Genomic DNA, 21,331 nt, shown 5'->3' with positions numbered 1-21,331 from the left:
TATGAGCAAAAAACCAAAAGTATGTTTGTAATCTCAAGGAGCTTTCACAGCAAAATAGCTGAGACCTATTTGTCCTATTCTCCTTCCCTCTTAAGTTTATTTCATTTAACCTTCACAAATGTTTCCTCTAACTTCCTGACCAAATTCTTTTCTCCAGCTTTTATAAAGGCTTTTGGACACAGAACATTCCTTAATGTCTTGACCCTGTCTTGAATCAGTCTAAAGGAGCCCACTGAGAAAACTTTACCAACTCCTCACTGTTTAACAAACAAACACACACACACACATACACACACACACACACACACACACCACTTTTATTTTGACTGCTAAATGTTCCTTCTGCATTTCAGCTTTATACCTCTAAACATGAAGTTTTGTGCTTATTATGTATAGTCTCAGGTCCACTTTTGAACTAGTAGCTTTATATCACTTAGCTCTTAATACAAGTTGAGGACTTCACTCTATTTCACTTAGAGCAAACAAACAAGCTTAGTGTTAAAGAGCGTATATTTATCCCCTCCTTGGACCCAGGTAGATTACTGGTTATAATCTAATCAGTAGAAAAACAAACAAGAAGATGAGTGAAGAATAAATGGCTGTTTCCCCGAAACTCTGGGCAATGCTGTTTAAACATCCATTCATTTGGGTTATGATGATCAAATGCTGGAAAATTATTAGGAAAGCGTGGCTGAGAGAAATTTCCAGGGTTATTGAACTTGATCTTTTATTGACCTTCTCCTGCTATAGATCCTCTTTCACACTTGAGCTATACACGTTCCTCTTGTATCACCATAGGCATTAGCAGGTTTTTATTTGTCTTTGGCTTGGACGACTTAGTCTCTCTGTAGTTCTGGCAGTTTTCTAGATGTGCAACAGAGGCAAGTGACCTTTTCTGACTGTTGATACTCTAAGTTATCATGGTTTTCAGAGTCACAGTGAAGTCGAGACCAAACACTGCAGTGCCCAAATGCATAAAGATGTTCAAAATGAGTGAGTAGGAAGCAACTGTAAGCTGCCATCACCTATGGATATTGCTTGTTTAGAGTAGATTCTGCAGTCTCACTATGAGTCTTAGCATAATGTAGTTGCATCAGAATTTTTTTGGCAGCTCTGCTGTAAAGGATTGAACTGGTGCAGTCATGCTTTCTGATTTAGCAGATATTCTGCAAAATCAGAGTTGAGAATATTTTGACAAGAGGCCATGTTCAAGTTCCTTTTACTGTTTCCTAACACATCTTCTATCTCTTCTATAGATAAAAATGCTACATGTGGCATCACCTGTGCAAAAATACATTTTTCCTGAATCAAAGGAGTTGCTGCCAATAGTATATAGGCACCTCTTTCCTCTCACAGTCTGTCATGTTCCAAAAACTCTGCTATGAGCTCTACATTTTTAAATAAAAGGAACATCTGAAAAAAGACAAGTGTTTTTCTTATCTGTGAATGCCTTAGGTTGTCCCTTTGCTATTTCCTAAGCAAAAAGACACATGTGGAGCCAATCTAAGTATTTAAGAAAACAATATGCAGTTCATTCACGTGTATGTACACAATAGCAATCTGCTTGTGCTCTTATGAGGATTAAAAGGACAAGATAATTACTTCCTGTCTATCAGCATGCTGATAAAAATACATTAGTCAAAGAAAAAAAAAAAAAGAAAACGTAACGTGTGTGATAAAATCAGAAGGGTCCCAGAATAAGCCATTGGAGACCTGAACTGAGGTCACTTGATACAACTGAGTCAATACTGTCTTTGTTGCTTTTAACTTTCATTTTGCTATCTATATGAATAGAAGCCTTTTCTACAGAGGGGTAGCAATGGCAGTAGTAGTTGAGTTCTCTGAGATCTCTTTTTTTTTGTATTTAATAAAGGAATTCCTTTATCATTTTCATTTTTGAGGACAGGGCAGAAGTTATAAAACTGGAATTTTGCTGTGAATATCAAGCCTCTCCTTAAAAATGAGAGTAATTAACTTCCCTTTTTCATAGGCAATCAGGGATTAGAATAATAAGCTCATATTAATTATCTGTCTAAAATATTAGACAAAAAGTTACACAGTGCACATATAGAGCAGGAGAAAAAATAAGCAAGATTTGAGGCAAAATTCCCTTCTCCGTCTGTGTGTAAGGAGCTGAGATAGTGAAATTTCACAACCTAACCCAGAACTCAGTTTTAGTAAATTTTTTCACAAACATTTATCAAGGAGGGAGAAATTTCTCTGACAGTTCTCAAGGAGAACTCTTGACAAATAAGTGTAATACAAGTGAAATGCAGAGGTACTCTGAAAACAAATGTGACCAGTGCTGCTGCTAAACTGTCAGAGTACCTCACTGCTGGTGCTGGGCAACATACACTAAGCAGCTGGTAGCACATCCCAGCCTAATTTTGGTGCCAGCCTCAAGGCAGTGATCTAAATAGCAACTCACACACACCTTTTGCAGTGCTAATACCAAAACACCTTGCCTATTATCAAACTTTGCTGGGAGAGAAATAGCTTTCATTCCATCTGAAGTCCCATAGGCTACACACAAAGCAAAGAAACAGAGTCCAAGCCTCTGCTCTTCATGAAATGAGAAGAAACTGTATGCTGCCACTGAGAGTCTGGCCTGCGCTTCTCTCCTTGCCAAAGGAATGTATTATCAGCATGCTTGGGAATGGGCAGCAGTGTCCAGAAGTAACTTCATTTATATACATTGTATTAGGCCTGCAGACAAAAGCATGCATTAGAAGATGATGATTTGTTCACATCAGATGAATACAGCATAGTGAGTACCCTGTTTTTCATAGTTTCAGTGTTTTACCTCTTCAAGCCTCTACTCTGCCAAGCCACAACATCCACCTGTCCCTCCAGACAAACCAAATGTCATACTCATAGAGAACAAGACATGGACAGCCTAAAATGTTGTTGTTGCAGAGAAGTTTTGCAGTAAAAGAAATTTGGGCCCCTGAGTTCCATTCTGCTTCCTCAGAACTACAGGACCATTTTTCTTAAGGACGCAGCCTCTGGAAACTCTTCATCTTAGATGCGCATATTGTTGCAGAATGTTATGTATCATAGTAGGCAGAAGCCTTCATTGTCTTTAAGACTTTGACACAAATATAACTATTCCATAGTTTAATAATAGTTTCTGTAGTTTAATCAGATTTACTTCTGAATTATGTCACTTAAACATCAACATGTCATCAGCTTTGACTTAGGATGTAGTTTGGATTTGATTACCCACCATCTAAAAGTCTGAGTTTTTTATAGCTTTTAATGCAAGACCTTAAAGATTATTTTACTTTTCAAGTTTTTAATTATTTTTGTTTGTATTTTGCTTTATGTATTTAGCCTTTGGAGAAAGTTTTCTTTTATTAATTGCTTGGAAGGTGAAAAAACTGTTACTATAGCTAGCAATAGAGGCAGCAAAAAAAGTAGGGCATGGTCACTTGTTAACTACAAAGCAAAATTTAGAAAATAGTTTTAAGAGTAGGTCAGACAAATAGAAGTATAAACACAATATCCATTTCCAAGATGACTCTCTCTCTGCTTATAAACATAATTTCACAGCATTATGATGTAACTAAATACATAATTTATGTGTGATAATAATAAAGAAAACTTCTCTTAACTGAAGGCTGTTTGGTCATTCTTGGTCCTACTGCTAATTTCATTATTAAACCCAGCAAGTTCACTAAGCAATGAATATTTGACAAATTATATTCTTTAACCATGAGTTTTATTAGTTAATCACATAGTATATCAAACATTATTTGTGTGTATCTCTCATGAATGTATCCCATCCCACTGAGCACCACTTTAGTTATGCTTAATATAATGTCGTAGAATGGTTCAGCTGGAAGGAACCTAACACCTGATCATCCAATCCAACTTGCAGTGGCATAAATCAATCACCTTCCTTACAATTTGGAGCGTTCGTATTTCTCTTATAGATCCTCTCCCTCACCTGCCTGCCAGCCTAAGTAACCCTACTCCTTTTAATGTCTTCTCTAAATGGACATAGTCTCCTGTGGCTGTGTAATTTGCGTCATGGGAACAGAGGGAGAGGAGCAGCCAGTGCTTTTCTGAACAGGACAGAAAAGCTTCTCTTGCTTTTCTCCCAACAGACTGGCAGGGCTAGAACATAAAAAAAGTGGCCGGGGTCAGGGGGAAGATAGAGGAGGAGAATCCTTCTTAGTGCCAGTCATGAGGTGATTATGAACAGTTCTGGCTGTGAGTGCGTGCTAAAAATAAAAATAACAGAATAACAACAGATAACACTAACAGGACTGATAGGGCACCAGAGCACCAGTTTTTTACTCAAAAACAAATTAATACGACACACAAAATTTTGCCAACTTGGAAGCTTCTTTCAGAAAACAATCACTTCTCTAGATCAGTGAGTGTGAGTGCATGTGTTTAACTGCCCATCCTCATTCATAAGTAGTCGAAAGAAGGAGAGCTTCTAATCTTATTCTAAGCGCAGATAAGTACATAGTCTTCATTATCAAGTTTTTAAAGCAGGGATAAACTTGGCCATTATGATTAGTAAATTTGTGGAAATGGAGAGCAAACTGACTTTGTCATTGAAATATATGCTGCCACTCACCTGGTTGTTAGTTAGAGTTTCAGATTAATTAGAGAAGTAAGTTCCTGAAGTATTCCTGAAAAACAGTCTTCCGTACAGGAATTTTTTCGGTCTCTTTTTTGGTGAGAGTTAACAGGCTTGTAGGCAGTTCAAAATCTTGTGTTACATGCAGGTCTCAAGTTTCATGCAAAACTGAATTCCTGAAGTCTGTTGTGTAATGCACTAGCAGTTTCAAAGTACTCTTTCTCACATATACCTCAACTCAACATGGGACCACATATAACACAGTTAGGCAATGAAACAGCTGCAGTCAAACACAGGACACGACTAAAGAGTATCAATCAGATTCAAAGATATGTAGAAATATATGTAGATATATGGAAATATATGTAGATATATAGAAATATGTGTAATATTCATGAACCTTTAATAGAAGATATGCAGACAAAAACTCCCTTGTTCCTTTACCAAAACATTCCTGAAGTCAAAATCATTTTGTTCCTATAGAAATGTTCCTCAGGGCCATGCCCATATAAATTACAGCAGACAGATTAATAAATCACTTTCTTAAGGATGTTTTAATAGTCAGAGGAAAGTGACATTAGTCTAAAGAGACTGAGAGGTTTCTGAAGTAATTTTACTGAAGTTATAATGCACTTTCTTTATAGATAGCTACAAAAATTATATTAATTGAAACCTAAATTGACACCTTGACGGAACGAATGGTCAAACCTTTAACCTGTTAATCTACATATAAGAAAATGCGTCTATTTAGCTATCGTGCTTCAGATGTCTGCTAAAGACAGAAATCTCTCCCTAAACTCCACTGTCTGAGCAGCTTTTAACTACAGAGGGAGGCTATGGCCACTTGCTCAGGTGTAGATGTCTACACTACCACAAACTGTCTCCTCCAGATAAATCCCTCCCTGTGCACTGCTGTGAATGATCAAGAGCAATGTTTTTGTGCATCTTTGCATCTAGTCTGTTTCCAAGAAAATCCATCAGGTGAAGTTGTAGGAGCTGTGATGATTGCTATTATTAGACTATCACCATGGACTTCACCATTGCATGTTGATTTATGGATATGGATTATTTTCAATTCTATCTGAAGAATAAAAGAAGCAAACCTGAGAGCTTCTGGAAAGTAAAGTCATAAATATTATCCCTTTGTCAAAACATTTCTTTAACCTCAGTTGTTTCAAACAAGATTTAGTACCTCTGTTTCAAGCAGCGGTTGTATTAAACTTACCCTTCGAGGCAGCCAAGCCCATTACCATTCCAAAGAGGATGGAATATATTGGCATGCAGTGAACTAAGTCCTAGTTCAAAACGCTAGGTACTATTGTTCAATTCCAAAAGTGGCTTGGAGTAAAGCAACAAAATGTACTGTACTGCCAAAAAATGCATATATTGAAACCAGTACTGGTCCAAAAGTGAGGATTCAGCTTCCAGGTGAGGAACCATAATTTCCTAAAATGCTTTTTGAAAAGTTGCTTGTCATTGTCTGATCACATCTCTTACTCTTAGCTACCCACTATTCTTTGACACTAGGATAGAAAGTATTCAACTGCTTAAAAGATGTGCTATGACTTCAAATATGTTTTTACATCTGACTGTGACTGGCTGAGACAATTCTAAAGGTAAGAAAGCTTGCAACCCAATACCATAAATACTTCTCATTTAAATGTTAAATCAGTGATGAAAGATCTCACACACTTCTCATCCAAGCATGGATTTGAGATGTCTGGGAATTCTTATTGAAACGGCATTTTTCTCAAAAAGGCCAAATAATCCCAGTCAAAACTTTCAACAGAAAATCAACAGTTTAAATAAAACCTTAACCCAAAATCGAGGCCAAATATATATTTTTTAATGAAATAAGGAAAACGGGGAAAGGGTGGGCAAGAAAAAAAGCAGCTCAGTCTAGGGTATATCATCAGTGTGGGAAACCAAATTTTCCACCTTCATTCTCCTTTAGATGAAAGGTATATCCTCTAAATTTCATTTTTTGTTCTAGTTGTTAAACTTCTTGGAGTGAGTCTCTGATTCCACTTTGTATGTTTGCAATAAAAGATTAATACTGCCTTCACCAACTATGTATCTGTTTATTTCAGGTATGGCAGAGCAGGGAATTTAATCTTGTCTTATATTTTCCTGGATATGAAAGCAACATGCTGCTACATAACATAAGTTACTGTCTGCCCATCTGTAAGCCATGTTCTCTGTCTCTCTGTCTCCCACCTTCTCTTTTCTGTCCTAATGACTAAATAAAAAAAAAACCAAAACATTTTTCACTGATCTGAAGTAGGAAGTACTTTAAGCTTATTTAGAGAGAAAACCCCTTATTTAGAGGGAAATTTAGAAAGGAAAACTAAATTAAAATCCACGACATGTATAAAAATATACATCCTACTACTTTTTATAAAGTAAGCATTTCATAACTTTTAGCCACAATATTATCCTGTGTCTCCTACATATTCAGCTCAGACAAAAGTAAAGACAGGCATATAGATATGATAAGATCATCATCTCAGAAGGCTTTTGGTGCTTTCCCTTTTTCAGAACAAATGACCTTTCCATTCAGTGCAAGACTTGGCATAAGAATTCTGGCACTTCTTACTTGCAAATTCATCCACAGAACACTGACATTAAATTCTAGTTAAATCAAAATTCCTGTCTTGTACTTTTTGGGGTACATCAGTAACTCAGAGTTCTTATACCCTTTCTTTCTTAGCTGCTTTAAATATATATATATACTTATATACTAATATATACATAAATATATATATATAGTTGCTTTTCATTATGGAGGGAAGCTTTCATAGTTGCTGTTCTGTGGGCATTTACTAACAGTTAAGGAAAGATGTTTTATGACACTTTTCCTGCCTGGCAGGAGATTTAGCACAAAGCAGAAGTGCTAATGAATTTAGATTCAGTAACAGCATCCAGATTTCTTGGGGCATGCTCTTGTGCTTCAGCATGTGAAGCATGTGTACCACACACTGCAACACTGGCAGAGGGATATGCTCTACATTAGTTTAAGAAATACTAGTATGAGAGATAGAGGTCATCACACTGATGCCTTCAAAATCTAGAAACAAAATAACACATTTTCAGGACAATATTAATATAGGAAGTAATATAAAGGCAGGTTTTTGATTGGAGGCCTCCAGGCACATATATGGCAAAATGCACATGTTATACAGGTCTTCTGCAATTTTATAAGTTTAAAACAATTAGAATATTTGACAATCGTGTCCAATTAGAAGAGCAGTTACTTAAGTAACCTACCATTTTAGTTCTGCCCCATTTGAACTACCCTCCCCCCCACCCCGAGTTTAGCCCCATATTTATTCTTTCTAGGATACATGGTAAAAGAAAATAAGACTACATAATATTTCAGGCATGTAGCATAATATGTGTTAGATGTTAGAAGGCTAGCTAATTGTTCTAAAATATAGGGGAAATATAGGAAAAATATTGGGAGCTACAGCCATGTATTAGAAATCTACAAAGCTACAAATACATGAAAAATACTTAAAAAGCTCAGGCATCAACATGATGAATTATCCTACTTTTCTTTCAGAGAGAGTTTGATTATGTTGAAAGACTTTTACATTGTGTTGCCATACTATACTCCTTATAGGAGTGTTATGGATACTCCTATAACGACTACTTAGACCAATATTCCAATGGTATACTTAAAACTGGATTCCTGTTCTGTTTGTTTTGATGACAGAATTATATTTTCTATTTATAGACAGAGACCAGAGGAGATGCAATCATGCCTTCCCTTAAATGACAGTCTCTTTTCCTGCTTTCTGTTGAAAAGGCTATTTCCTTGAATATTTTTCCTCATTGGGCTGTTTGCAAAAACGGGTAGATTGTCAAATACAACCCCTACTTCTATATGACATTATTAAACATAACTTTCCTTTCTTCACTTATTTATGCCTTTGGGAAATATTTATGTATTAAATTTCAGCAAACATCATCCAATTTCTCTAGTTTGGTAGATCATCTCGCAAAAGAAGATTAATTTAAAGTTAAATGCTGGCAACATCAAGATAGGCTTTGTGTGAAAATGAAATAAAAATGTATCCAGCTACTAATTGTCTGATCACCCTGCAGCACTTATAAACACATCTACAACTGATTAAGTAGGCTGGTGTGGAAGTCCTCACAAGGCATTGCTTGGAAGGCAAAATGAACCTACAGTACTGCATGCTATTTAAGCTTGAGAAGCAGCAGCCATGACAAAACAAAAATGTTTTCAGAATGGAGCCTAAGCAGGTTTCATATTGCTGAGAAACTGTTCAGGCTCCATTCTGAAAACATTTGCAGAAGTCTGTCAGAGGAAAGGCTGATTTAAATTTTGGATTAGGTCTCCAACCAAATAGATGTCATAATTATAGGTCATGTAAGAATAGGCAATGTATGTGAGGTATACACAAAACACTGCCCCAGGGTAATACCCTCACACTCACCTAAATTAGATCTGCTACTACAGACTGTAATATCTATTGTATTTTAATTTCAGTACTAACTAGGCATTACTTTGAAATTACGCTGCCTAACCAATAGCTCTTTGGTGCTACTGCAGAAATTGTATACCCTAGGAATACTACACTACTGTATTGCAGCAACAAATAATAATAACAATAATAGTAATAAGCATACAGTGAATTCCAGGAAAAAAAATTGTAAGCAAAGGCATACCTTGAAATAGTTTTCATAATCTGGTATTTAAAATAGCCATAATATCTGCTTACAAAGATTTGAGTGACCGCTCTAATATAGGAAGAGAAGTGTTGCATACCTGGATCATAGCCTTAAAGCAAAAAGCATCTTAAAGTATATTTTTAACATAGTCTAAAGTATAGATAGTCGACTTTTTTTTTTTTTTTCAAAGAAAGCACTCATATAACCTAGGCATACTTTAATTATTAAGAAAACAGTTATACCAAATGCTAAAATACTGAGAATCAATTACCTTTAACTCATAGCACATGCCTTCAAATACTCTTTTTTTCCTTACCCAACTAGTTTTTGTTTATTAGTAATAGTATGGATGTAAGCATACACCATCTAGTTCTCTTTTTGCTTGAAATGAGCCTAATTTCAAAAAAAATCCTTGAAGTGTCTCTACTGTGTAGTGTATTAGTCACCCTATCTTTTACAGATTAAGCTCTTTGGCATTATAGGAGAAATCATCTGCTGCATACTGGCATCAACAAGCAAAAGCAGATTCATAAACTCTGCCCTTAATCTCTCTTTCAGTTTTCTTCCAATTAGAAACAATCTTTTGCTGATACTCTAATTAATACTTACACATTAAAATATTAGGCATTACAGCAGAAATCATCTGTTATATTCTTGCATAAAGCAAAACTAGGTTTGTAAGCCCTTGCCCTTAATCTTTCTTTCAATTTTCTTCTATTTAAAAAACATCTTTCCTCAATACTCTAATTAATGCAAATGATATTCATGATTAGTTAGTATTATGCTAATCTGAGCCCCAAATTTCCCTAAATCTACATGGTGTTGTCTGAGTACCAGATTGCTTTGGGTTCCTAAGTAAAATTACATTAGCCTGCCAGCTGTACAAAACACCATGATAGAGTAGAAATCCAAGCAAATCATCAAGATTACATTAGTTTTGTTTCTTAATGAACAACTGTTTGCATTAGGGATTACAGACAAATTATGATTTTCCTCTCTTTACCCAGGCAGCCAGGCATCTGTTGAGAAGTTTCATTTTTTTTCCTGACTAAATAGATTGAGGAGAGCTAAGACAGAGAGACGAGTCTAATATTTCGTGTAATTGAATTTTTTCCATTACAAAGCAATCAGCACTCTGTGGCTCACTGCTAACCTTGAATTCTCTCTTCCACTCCAGCCTGGAATGCAGGAGAAACCTGAGCAGCTTTTTTTTTCAGAAAGCCATCAGTCACCCAGCTTCTCCTCTCTTCTTGCAGAAGCAGATTATGTACTTTATAGTCATACCTGCTCGCTGTTACACTTCAAGCCTATTTCCCAAACTGTGCTGCCACAACTCCTGCTGCTCTGATATACAAACAATGTGCTGCCAAAAAGCATCGTGTGTGTGAAACAGAGCATCGGGCTCGTGCCTGTCTGAGTTAAGCGTGCACACAGGGAAACTAAGCCAGGAAAGCTGGGTGGTAATGAACATGGTACCACCAAGACTGCCAATCTTTAAAGCATAACAATGAAGCACAGCCCTGTACATGTACGCAATTTAGCAGCCTATTCATCTGTCCCTGTTTTGAGTCAAACTCCTGTTGCATGCTCATTGTCGTGTTCTGCTTGATTCAATTATGCTCCCAGTGTGCAGGTTTACTCATTCTTCCACGCGTTAATCTCGTCTCCAAAATTCACACTGTGAGAGCTCATTATTTTTGGCAAAAATGTGGTACACAGACAGGAAAAGTAAGGCTCTGATACATTCATCACTGTGTATCAATGCATCCTGATTACAAGATACAAGTAGCAAGTTAATTGTGATCAACCTGTAGAATGCAGGGCAGTAAAGGGTGGGTAATCACCCTCCATATCTTGGATGACAACACAAAGCAGCAGCAAAATATTTCTGCACAATCTCTTTCCTCATATCAAAGCCTATTTTAATCTTACAGCTCACTCTTGGTCTATACAGAGCATCAGATGTATAAAAATGTTTATTGAAGGGCACTGTCAGTGTTGTGGAATTTACTAAGAAACCTTACCTGAATATCCTCCAGAACACAACCTTCTTTTCACTTCATTGAAATAGCCAATTTAGTCAGTCTTAATTAAGTTTAGCAACAACATGTGGAGTAAAAAAGTAAATTACACTGACAATTACCTTTTCTATTTATAGTCAAAATGCACATTTCAGATTTTCTTCTGTACTTTTTCAAGTTTCTTAATGCAGATTACTGCAGAAAAACACCACTCTAGATCTGATGTTATATGCAGTTAAAAGGAAACAAATCTAAAAATATCTGCATATAAACGGTACAACAAATGTTATTAGGACTACTGTGCTACAAAACTCATTTGAGAGTTTATGGAAAAAAATCGAAGTGACTTTCAAAATGTTTTGGAAAAATTATTTATTAGGATACCTAGTCTGAAACAGGTAAGCTGCAATTCTGTCTTCACTTGGTCTTATTAGATACAGAAGTTTAAATTGGAGCAAGATGAAATCAGTCCTTTTACTTGAGAAATTGCCTAAGAGACAAGTCAAGTGTTTTCCCTTCCATGCTTGTCACGTATAGTACTTCTGCATGGATATTATTTTGCTATTGACAATGTGTACAGAAAATTAAAATAGTCACTAAAATTAGTCAAGGAGGAGACAACCTTCATATTAGATACCAGGAAGCTTTTAGTTACACATCATTATCCGTTGGGATGTAGAGATTGACAAACACAGTATCAAAAGTACCAGGGAGTATGGCATGTAACTTAAAATCATTCACTCCAAGAAGTAAAAACATCTTTCCGAGTTAAAGCCCTCTACAATTTCTGCTGTGGCAAAAGGCATCGATAAGGCAATTAAATGGACCTGAACAATCTATATGCTATAAAGTGTAGACATTCTGTCAGTTAATGATACATCAGTTTGCTTATTGATTTGTGAAAGAACACTAAAAATTAATTATATTCTTCCCTATTACTTTTCTGTGAGATAACTTGAGATAATTCTAGTAGCACTATGTAAGAATGCATCTGGATGAAGCAGCCTGAAGATCACTGTATGATGTTAACTTTGGGTAAGACTTTTTAGTAAATCAGAACTTATCTTTCATTGCTATTAACACATTCACATTGCATGCACTAAAGTAAGATTTTACACCCCTTATTTAGGCAGCAGCATTAACTGGAGTGTAATTTTACCTGAGAAAGAATAAAAGAACACCCTTCTCTCACTGACAATTACTCCTCATCTAAGGTAGTCTCAGGCTTAAAAGAAACTCATAACGTTTTCCCCTCTGGAATAATTTCTAGGGTCATAACTAATTTCAGTGAAAAGAATAGATTTTTATGAGAAGTCACAGCATGAAATTGGAGCAAGACACATCATTAACAGGATTAAAGTGAAAAGCTAGTTGGTGGAAATGAACTGAAATTGCTACTGAAGACTTCAATACTAACTTGAATTAAGCAAATGTCTATACGAGTTCAGATTCTACCCCAAGAGTCCTAACCTGTCTCTCAAACTTGCTAATTATCAGTACCAAGTATGGGAAACTCTTGGGCTTTAGGACTGCGTTATATCCTTGCAGAGCTGAGATTCAAGCCCAGGTGTAAATTGAAAGCCAGTGCCGCTACTGCTGCCTCTGCCATGGTTGTTGGGTGGATAAAGGTGGCCTTTGGATCAGATCCATTTAATACCTTCTCCTAATGCTGGGCCTCTGAAAGTGCACGCAAAAATAAATTTGACTGGCAGGCTAAGAAACCTGAAAATATGTTAATACAGGCTTATGTGGACTATATTCTCCTTTCTTAGCATGACAGGGTGTTACATTGCTGCTCTAGCCAGCAAGATGACAGTTCTGTGAAAGCAATGGCTGATGTAATAACAGACCACGGCAATATTATGGCCAGCAGAAAACAAACCACCTTTTGCCCCTAGTATCCTGAAGGATTCCACTGAAAAAGCCTTGATTTTACAAACACTCATGCAAGAACAGTGCTGTGGCTGAGATGCTGAGGCAGTCAGCTCTGCTTAGGAAACATCAGTGTGTCCGCAAAGGTGCTCTGAGAGATAACAACCCCATCAGACTTTCAGGACAGTGCAACAAATCTCAGTGGTTTCTGAAACTATATGAACTTTTAATGTCAGGTAGTACAATGATGCTTTCATGCATGGAACAAGCACAGTCTGGTTTATTTGGTGAAAGAATCTTGTTTCATGTCCTTTAACAGGTGATTTTTAAAGGTGTTATAAAAGCAGAGTTTCTCAAAACATGTGTAAGGTAGTTCGAGCAAACAAACACAAGTCAGCCAGAGCAAATGGAATATGACTGGTTTAATGGGAAAACTTGGTGTGCCATAATAGGAAGATGAAGCATTTCAAGTACTTAACTGGTTTAGTTTAAAGACACAGTATTAAAGAATTCAGTTTGATCCTCAATTTGTTTTTAAGGGGAATTTAGCTCCTATATTGTATCCACGATTCTCAAGATAATAGGTTTTGGTAACAGCTTTAGTTTACAGGTTTCCTGCCCTAAATGAAAGATCATATAACTTAATTGGTTTAAATTTATTACATTGAATAAATCAGAAGTCTTTGTTACGTGGAAGAAATTAAAACCCCTCTGTCTCATTTTCTTGAGCATTGGGAAAATTTACATCTAGTCTAACCAATCTAAGCACAATCTTTCCTTGACTTGCAAAGAATTAAGGTCACTTCCACTGGAAGGTAATATTATTCCATATGCCCTAAGAAGCGAGTCATCATTTAAAAGGATGCTACATAGAAAATCTTTCCATTGGTGCTGAATATCTTTGAGAAACTGACATTCCACAATGACAATCTGAGATGTGACATTTGACATTGAACCTGTGTTTAACAACATAGATCTATTGCTGCATTCTACTGCAAGGACAGAAAAACTTATGGATTACATTGAACATTCAGAGGAACATTTTGATGACATTGCAAAGTACAGGATCTGTTAAAATATTGATGGTGTGGCTTTGTTTTGTTTTGAATTCTGAACAGCAGTAGTAAAATTTTAAGACAGTTAATTGCAAGACTGCATTACAGCACAAAGTGTAAAGTTGTTATTAGCAGTTTGAAAAGAAAATCAAAGCTAGTTTCTAACCCTACTGGGGTTAAAGATTTGAGAGAACTGATTTTATGTGTTCTCAATGAAGCTCTTTCTTCTTCAAACTATCTTTGCCTTGATGTTGTAATCTCAATGCCAGTTGTAGCTAACCTAGCCATCTCTTATATCCAATTACTAAAGGAATGACCTATGCAGTTTTTTCTATGAATAATTTCTGTTTCTAAATAAAATTGCAAAAAGAAATTGCAAAAAACTTCACCTGTCTTTAATTTAGCTCTTCCGTTTCTCTCCTGATTTTTGCTTCATTTAAGATTGTAATTCTATTGTCTTACACTAGGATTCTGAAAATATATCTTAAAGAGTAAAAGTGTTTTGACAGAATTTTCAGTCTATTAGCATCAAAGCATAGAAAAATCAGCTTTATTTCTTCATTATTTGTATTCAATCATTATCAAGTAACATTGGAGGCCATAAATTCCAGCTAGAAATCAACCTTTTTTTCATATAATATATATGTATTTTTAATGGAGCAAAGAAATAAAATATCTGGGGGGAAAAAAGAAAGTAAAAGAGTCAAGTGATAACTTCAGAACAGAAAAAGCAACTTTATTATGGGTTGCACAGAATTTCTCCAGGTCCTACAGAAGATTCAGGTACAGCAAGGTGTCATAGCCTAGTTGGAACACACATTTCCTCAGTCATAATACATGTTCAGAGAAGTTGCAAAGGAAAACTATATTGAGTGGGTACACAAAACATCAATGTTAATTATATCTTGACTATTACAGTTGTGTAAATCTCAAGCACATTACTGAAAGTACAATTGCATTTTACATGCTATATAGAGATGCTTTAGAATTACGTAGTTGCTTTCTCCTGATATTAATGAACTTAGGTTCGTGCCTGACACCAGCACAGTGCACATACATTTAGATACAGAGTCACTCACACCAACTAATGTTCCTAGTACTGTTGACATACAGTTTTCACCGTAAGACAACTATTAACATTGCCAGAGTGAGCAGACAAACTGAGGCACTATCAGACTCCCAGAGTAGAGTCCTGATAAAAGCATGAAGCACTAGCAGAAAAAGTAACTTCACTGAGAAGGTGCTGCAACTGCTAAACAGCCCACAGTAGCAAACCTAACTGGAAACACAGCCATAACGTGTGTCTAAAGACAGAGAGGAATTAGAGAAGTATGTGCCTGTCAGTGAGCAAAAATATATTTTTCTTGGGACGCATTTTAAAGGGACACATTTTTTAAAAATCAGCAATGAAGGAGTATTGAAAGTGATCAAAAAACACCTTAATTCTACATTTGCACATGGTGTTAGTATGTATGTAATGTATGTGCCTTGCTACTGTGTTTGGTTTTTTTGGATTAAGTAAGATTATTCCCCCATTCCATAATAAAAACCATTAACCAATAGAGATGAACATACGTTCAGTATTTACAGTTCTCCATACAGAACTTTCTGATTTTAAACAAATTTATTCTGAGTTGTCCAATTATACAGAGTACCTGAGCCAAATATTTTTTTATAGACAGAAATGCAATGGTTCTGAACAAGAAGTAAAAACTGTATATTTATAGTATTTCATAAGCCTAACAAATATATCTTCAAAAAGATATCATGTGGCTCATCATTCAGAATATCCATTAGATAGTCAGTAAATGATCTTTCATTTGTATGTTGTACATGCTGTTGCCACTTTCATGCAAAGGAAACTGAACAACTGCTTATGTATATAACCTTATATCCTTCTACCCACTCCTCCCCCTGAAACTTATAGAATTAAGATCTGGTGTTCTAGGTCCACGAATAAGCACAGCATGTTCAATATGTCCACAGTTATACTGACATTTGTTTCTAAATCGTTTAATTAAAAGTCATTATTGAGAACAAAGGATTCATTAACAAGCTGTACATCTGAACAACTGATGGAGTTGTTGTGTTATGAATATCATTTTAATCCAAATTAGAAAACTGCACAGATGTGCTGCTGCAAAATATTGACATACTGCAACTCCCCTGGAATGTGATTAACATTTGTATTAAACCAAAAAGTACATTAAAACCTGGATTTACTGATAAATTTAGGATTGGAATAATTCTTTTTAATGCTGAAATATAGCATCTAAATTGTTATTATTTTAACCTCCACTTGGGATTACTTGCCCTATTAATACGCCTTAATACAAAGTGATAAACTTTGTATTGACAGATTTTTTTTATTCCAAAATTTTGTTATGGTGTTTTTGATCATCAGATAAGCCATTAAGCATAAAAAATGTGCATAATTTACAATAGATCAGAAGTTTTTCATTGTCTCTAGTTTGTTCTTAATAAAATCTGTGATTTCAATAATTTTTCCCAAGAGTTTGAAAAGACAGATTTTCATTATCTCTGCTGCATAGGCATGTAAATTTGTGCACAAAAATAGGATTTTGATATTGGGAAGTAGAGATTTTTCTTTAGAACATGTATCTTCCCCCTATACAATTGCTTGAAAATGATCTGCAAACCAGAGACATCAATTCAGACTTAGGCACAGATTTAAGAATATAGCTTTCAAGAGATGTGTTAGATGTAAATATTTGGAATCTTTTCCCCCAAGAAAAACCCAACAGCTTATTAGCAATGCCATAAAGTTATGTATATAGCTACTTTGATTTTAATTTTGAGACCTGCAAAGTGATGAACTATTAAATTTGTGAATTCAATCACAAAACCTGATTATGACTATAATCCCAAACTAGCCATTTGTCATTAATGAAGGGACAATGAAAAAATATCTAGTTTATCTGTGGGTTTCATTCTCTCAATCACCCTCATTAGCATTCATCCTCACTTTTTAAGTGGAGATTTTCCAGCAAAAAAAAATTTCTAGATTATTTTGCAACTGTACTGAAAAGCACTTGATAGGGACAGGTTAAGTCTCTTCACTAGACATCCTTTCTCTCATCACAAAGTTTAATGCAAAAACATGATACACAACTAAGATGGTCATATTTACACAATTACAAAAGAAAGAGAAATCAGTTAACAGATTTCTATATATTCAGTTACTCAGTATATTAAAAGTTTACTTTTGTTTGCATTTGGTTGTTTATTGAATTCACAGTAAAATTTTTGCCCTCTTGTGTATTAGTAAATATGTCTGTGTTCAGGAGAACACAGATGGAGAATGTGTAATTTATGTTTGTTTGGTTGTTCTCTGACAAACCACATGGTTTTATTGTAGCCAAATAAAAGAATATGAAGGAAATAAACAGGAAGATAGGAAACAAAAAGCACCCTAAAAACTTAACAGTCATTCCACTTAATTTAAGGAGAAAGACAGAATGTTGTCTTTCTTGATGAGACTAGTTCAATGTAATTACTTTAAAGTTATCAAAAGCCAATATTCTAGGCTTATTCAAATGGAATTTGATACTAATATTTACATTCTGCAAAATAGTTATAGACAGCTTATGTATAATAAAATCCCACTAAGTTTATAATGATGCCTGTCATAATAACATTTGTTAATAAACTTTTTTATAACTATGAGTAACCATATTATACAACAGTTCCTGTTCCCCATAAGGCATTTACAATTCTGTGATTATAAACATTCAAGAAAGCAGAAGCAGAAAGATAAAGTCTGTATTCCTTGTTTTTTCACTCAGAAGTCCTAGTGTTTTACTTACACTAAATATTTTTGATAGGAATGTACTGTAAAGAATTACGCAATAAACTCTGTGATAATATTTTGCACACTAAGGCATTGCAGCATGAGGTTTTTCTTTTCTGAGAGACAACAATTTGTATTAGTAGTGCACACACAGGTTTACTGTAGATTTTACAGTTGCAAATTTGTACATTAGAAATATGCAAAATAGAACGCAGAGCTAAAACATAATTGGATTTTTACCCATACAGAACAGTCAAGCATTCTTAAACTCCCTTTCCAAAGTGTGCATGAAATACACACTCAAGACAGTGAACATTTATATTACATGCATTTTACAGATTAACATTCAGGATGAAATACTGCAGTGAAAGTGTTGATTTTCTTTTCCCTTTGGAAGCAATGCCGTCTCACTGAAAGGTATCCTTAGTGAACACGATATTAAACTTAAGATGTGCTCCTTTATAAAATCAAACCTTCATACACACAGTATTAAGGAAATACACTATGCAAACATTTCATTTTCCATGTCTAAACAACTGTCAGTAATTTTAACAACGCTACTCAATAATGTACAAAATTACGAGAAGAAAACCTGAATAAAGATCTAAACATTAATCAAAAGATGATACTAAAGAGTGTAACCCCCAGCAAAAAAGCAGGTTAACAAAACAGCTTTTTTATCATCTACATTCTACTGTTCTTTTTAAAGTTACCCCAGTAGTTCAACAAGTAGCAAAGACAGAATAATTCTTCTTCCCTCTACTCAGAAACCACAGATGCAATCACAAGTAATAAGCATAATTTAAATTAAATACTCCCTTCAGGTTTGATACCCTCACTGAAGGCACGTATCAACATCCACCTTTGGAAAGATAACGGAGTCCTTGCAAAGCAGTGTAGGAAGGCAGTTATAATCAGAAACCTGCCTTCTGTCCAGCACTGGGATGTGCTCTCCACTGGTGCTCCCCAGACCCACTGCCCAAGAATAAAGTGCCTATTGTCCCAGCACTGTACTAATTGTAAAAATGCAGCGCATGCAGTAAGCATTATAATTATCCAGACAAACAAGCAAAGGCAATCAATGAAGGCATGAAAAGGATAAAAATACACTACTAGACAAAGCAACCCAAGAATGAAATTAATATTCATAGTGGAATGCAAGCCAGCCGAATGTCCCTTTCATGGCATGGCTATTGCATACAAGAGACCATTGTCCACAAGTGAAAAAATCCGTATGTGGAAAAAATTTCATGTAGTTCTGCTGAGGAGAAAAGCTTTTCATTCCCAAAATACTTTCTACTGGTCCCACTGTTTTGATTAAATAAAGTTTTGGGCTCCTTTGCCTGGTAACATTAAAAAAAGTTGTCTCTCAGGGTCCACCCTTCCCTGAGCTCAATAAGGTTTGCTTTTTTCCCAGCTCTCAGCTTTCATTTGCAGCTGTATAAATATGAACAAAAAAGCCATGCTCATCCAAACAAAGAAAAAATGGACTGAATATGCATATCCTCATTAACTAAATTTAATTATGACAAGCAGCATATTAATCAGTAGTTGCTCCAGTTACTGCATTCATTGGTGGGGAGGAGGACTCCAAATTAAAGAGAAGCGTGGGGGACAATCGCATAGTGATTAGGAGGCTGCTCACAACATGATACAATACACTTTCTAAATAATTATTCAGAGGAAACAGAATAAAGAGGCAGATTGCTCTATTTTTAAGACCAACTCAAGAACAATTAGCCAAGAGCATGATGACAAGGCTGCTTTCTTTTTACTGTGAGTACTTCCAGCTCCATGTTCTTATACCAAGTAGCTAGGCAAACTGAAAAATTTGCATTTCACAGGGTGCAAGGGTGGGGGGGAATAAAAATAAAAGGAAAAAAAAAAAAGAGGAGAGAGCGTTGAGCGGGAGAATAAATAAAATAGAGAAAGTAAAAGAAAAATCCCATCTGTACTTGCTGCTGTTTTAAGGAGAAGGCCCATGCCCCTACAGCAGCAGAGAAACCGTATCTATCTCACTGTGATGTTAGGAGCTCTGAAGAGTCACTGAGCTGGAGCCGCAAACTGCGCGTTCTGAACTTTGCAGCACGTGCATTGCAACAGTGAAGGAGGAGTTCAGAAAAGAAAAAAAAATGCTTCCAGGGAGAGGAAAAAAAAGTTATCACACCAACTTACCATCCACCAGGTCCTGGCTGACATGTCATAGCAAAGCTGCCATTTTATGGAGCTGTCCGATGCTTTTCCTGCCATTACGCTGTCAGCAACCTTCATCAGATGCAGCTCAATGGAAGATAAGACACCTAATCAAGAAAACATCAGCAGTGGCTTGCTGGGCTACATGTAGGCCAATCCTTATCACACTGCATCATGGGAAAAGCTCCTTTATTAGCAAGAACTCCAACCTCACTGATACAAAGACAAGGATCAGGTCTTTTTTTTTTTCTTTTTTTCTGAAGGGATTGGTGAAACCAGCCAGCATTCTTTGTGTATCATGTGTACACCAGCTTAGTATCTCACAAGTGGGTGGCTAGCTGCATTGCTGGGTTACACGGACTCAAATTTATTTGCATTCTTCTCAGTTGTATATTGTTTGACATGATCCATGGTCAGCTCTGAGTGTAAGAGAGGAGGGGGAAAAAATTATTCTGAGTTAGTATCTTCCCCACAAAGGACAGACGGGTTCAGCATCACGGTGGGGCCCTCGCCCAGAGGTCAGAGCACACGTGTGTGCGCACGTGGATCTGGGTGCTCACACACGCGTGCAGGGGCGGGCGCCCCAGGAACACACAGGTAGCAGCTGCAGCGGGGTGCAGCAGGGGCTGCCAAAGGCTACAAACTCTGGAACTGGACATATGGAAACAGTTTAACTCTTTGCAATCAGCTTTAGCAAGAAATAGCAAGGCTGTAAGTCCTCAGGAGGAGATGAGAGGTGCAGTTAGAATTTCAGTGACACAGACTTTTCCTCCTCCCTTTCCCATAGATGCTCTCAATTTCCTCTACTCTGGATGATCTAGCTGGGAAGGGGGAAGTGAGTGGGCAGGGAAATATTTTAATCACGGCTCTCTTCTGCCCCTCAGCTCTAGGTCATTTGACTTTTCTTCATACTGCCACCAGGGTGAGAAGGCATTCTTCCTTCAAAGTTTTCCTTGCAGGGCTTTTTCCCTAATGGAAAATCTGTCATTCCCTGAAGTAAGGACTAGCTTAGAAGAACAAATAATTCTGACTTTGTTTGAAGGTGCAGAAAAGAAAAAGTACTTACATAAGCACACAGAGGAACCCT

The 21,331-nt window shown here is 36.2% G+C and overlaps 1 protein-coding gene across 7 annotated transcripts in view; it reads right to left on the bottom strand.

Annotated features, from left to right (window-relative positions):
* The window catches only part of NFIB (nuclear factor I B), a 264,606-nt gene extending 244,238 nt beyond the window's left edge, over positions 1-20,368 (bottom strand). For 4 of the 7 annotated variants that reach the window (XM_038123590.1, XM_038123591.1, XM_038123592.1 and 1 more), the window contains exon 1: positions 20,227-20,367. In XM_038123590.1, coding sequence (XP_037979518.1) covers positions 20,227-20,322 — 96 coding nt within the window. In that variant the 5' untranslated portion in view covers positions 20,323-20,367. Of the gene's footprint in view, positions 1-20,226 lie in introns of all 7 variants that reach the window. The other 3 variants (XM_038123583.1, XM_038123589.1, XM_038123585.1) reach the window with 1 other exon arrangement.
* Positions 20,369-21,331: the final 963 nt, after the last annotated feature.

This window comes from Motacilla alba, chromosome Z, assembly GCF_015832195.1.
Source record: "Motacilla alba alba isolate MOTALB_02 chromosome Z, Motacilla_alba_V1.0_pri, whole genome shotgun sequence".
NCBI classification, from domain to species: domain Eukaryota; kingdom Metazoa; phylum Chordata; class Aves; order Passeriformes; family Motacillidae; genus Motacilla; species Motacilla alba.
The sequence above is the reverse complement of the archived record's forward strand: the minus strand, read 5'-3'. Positions and strand labels throughout refer to the sequence as shown.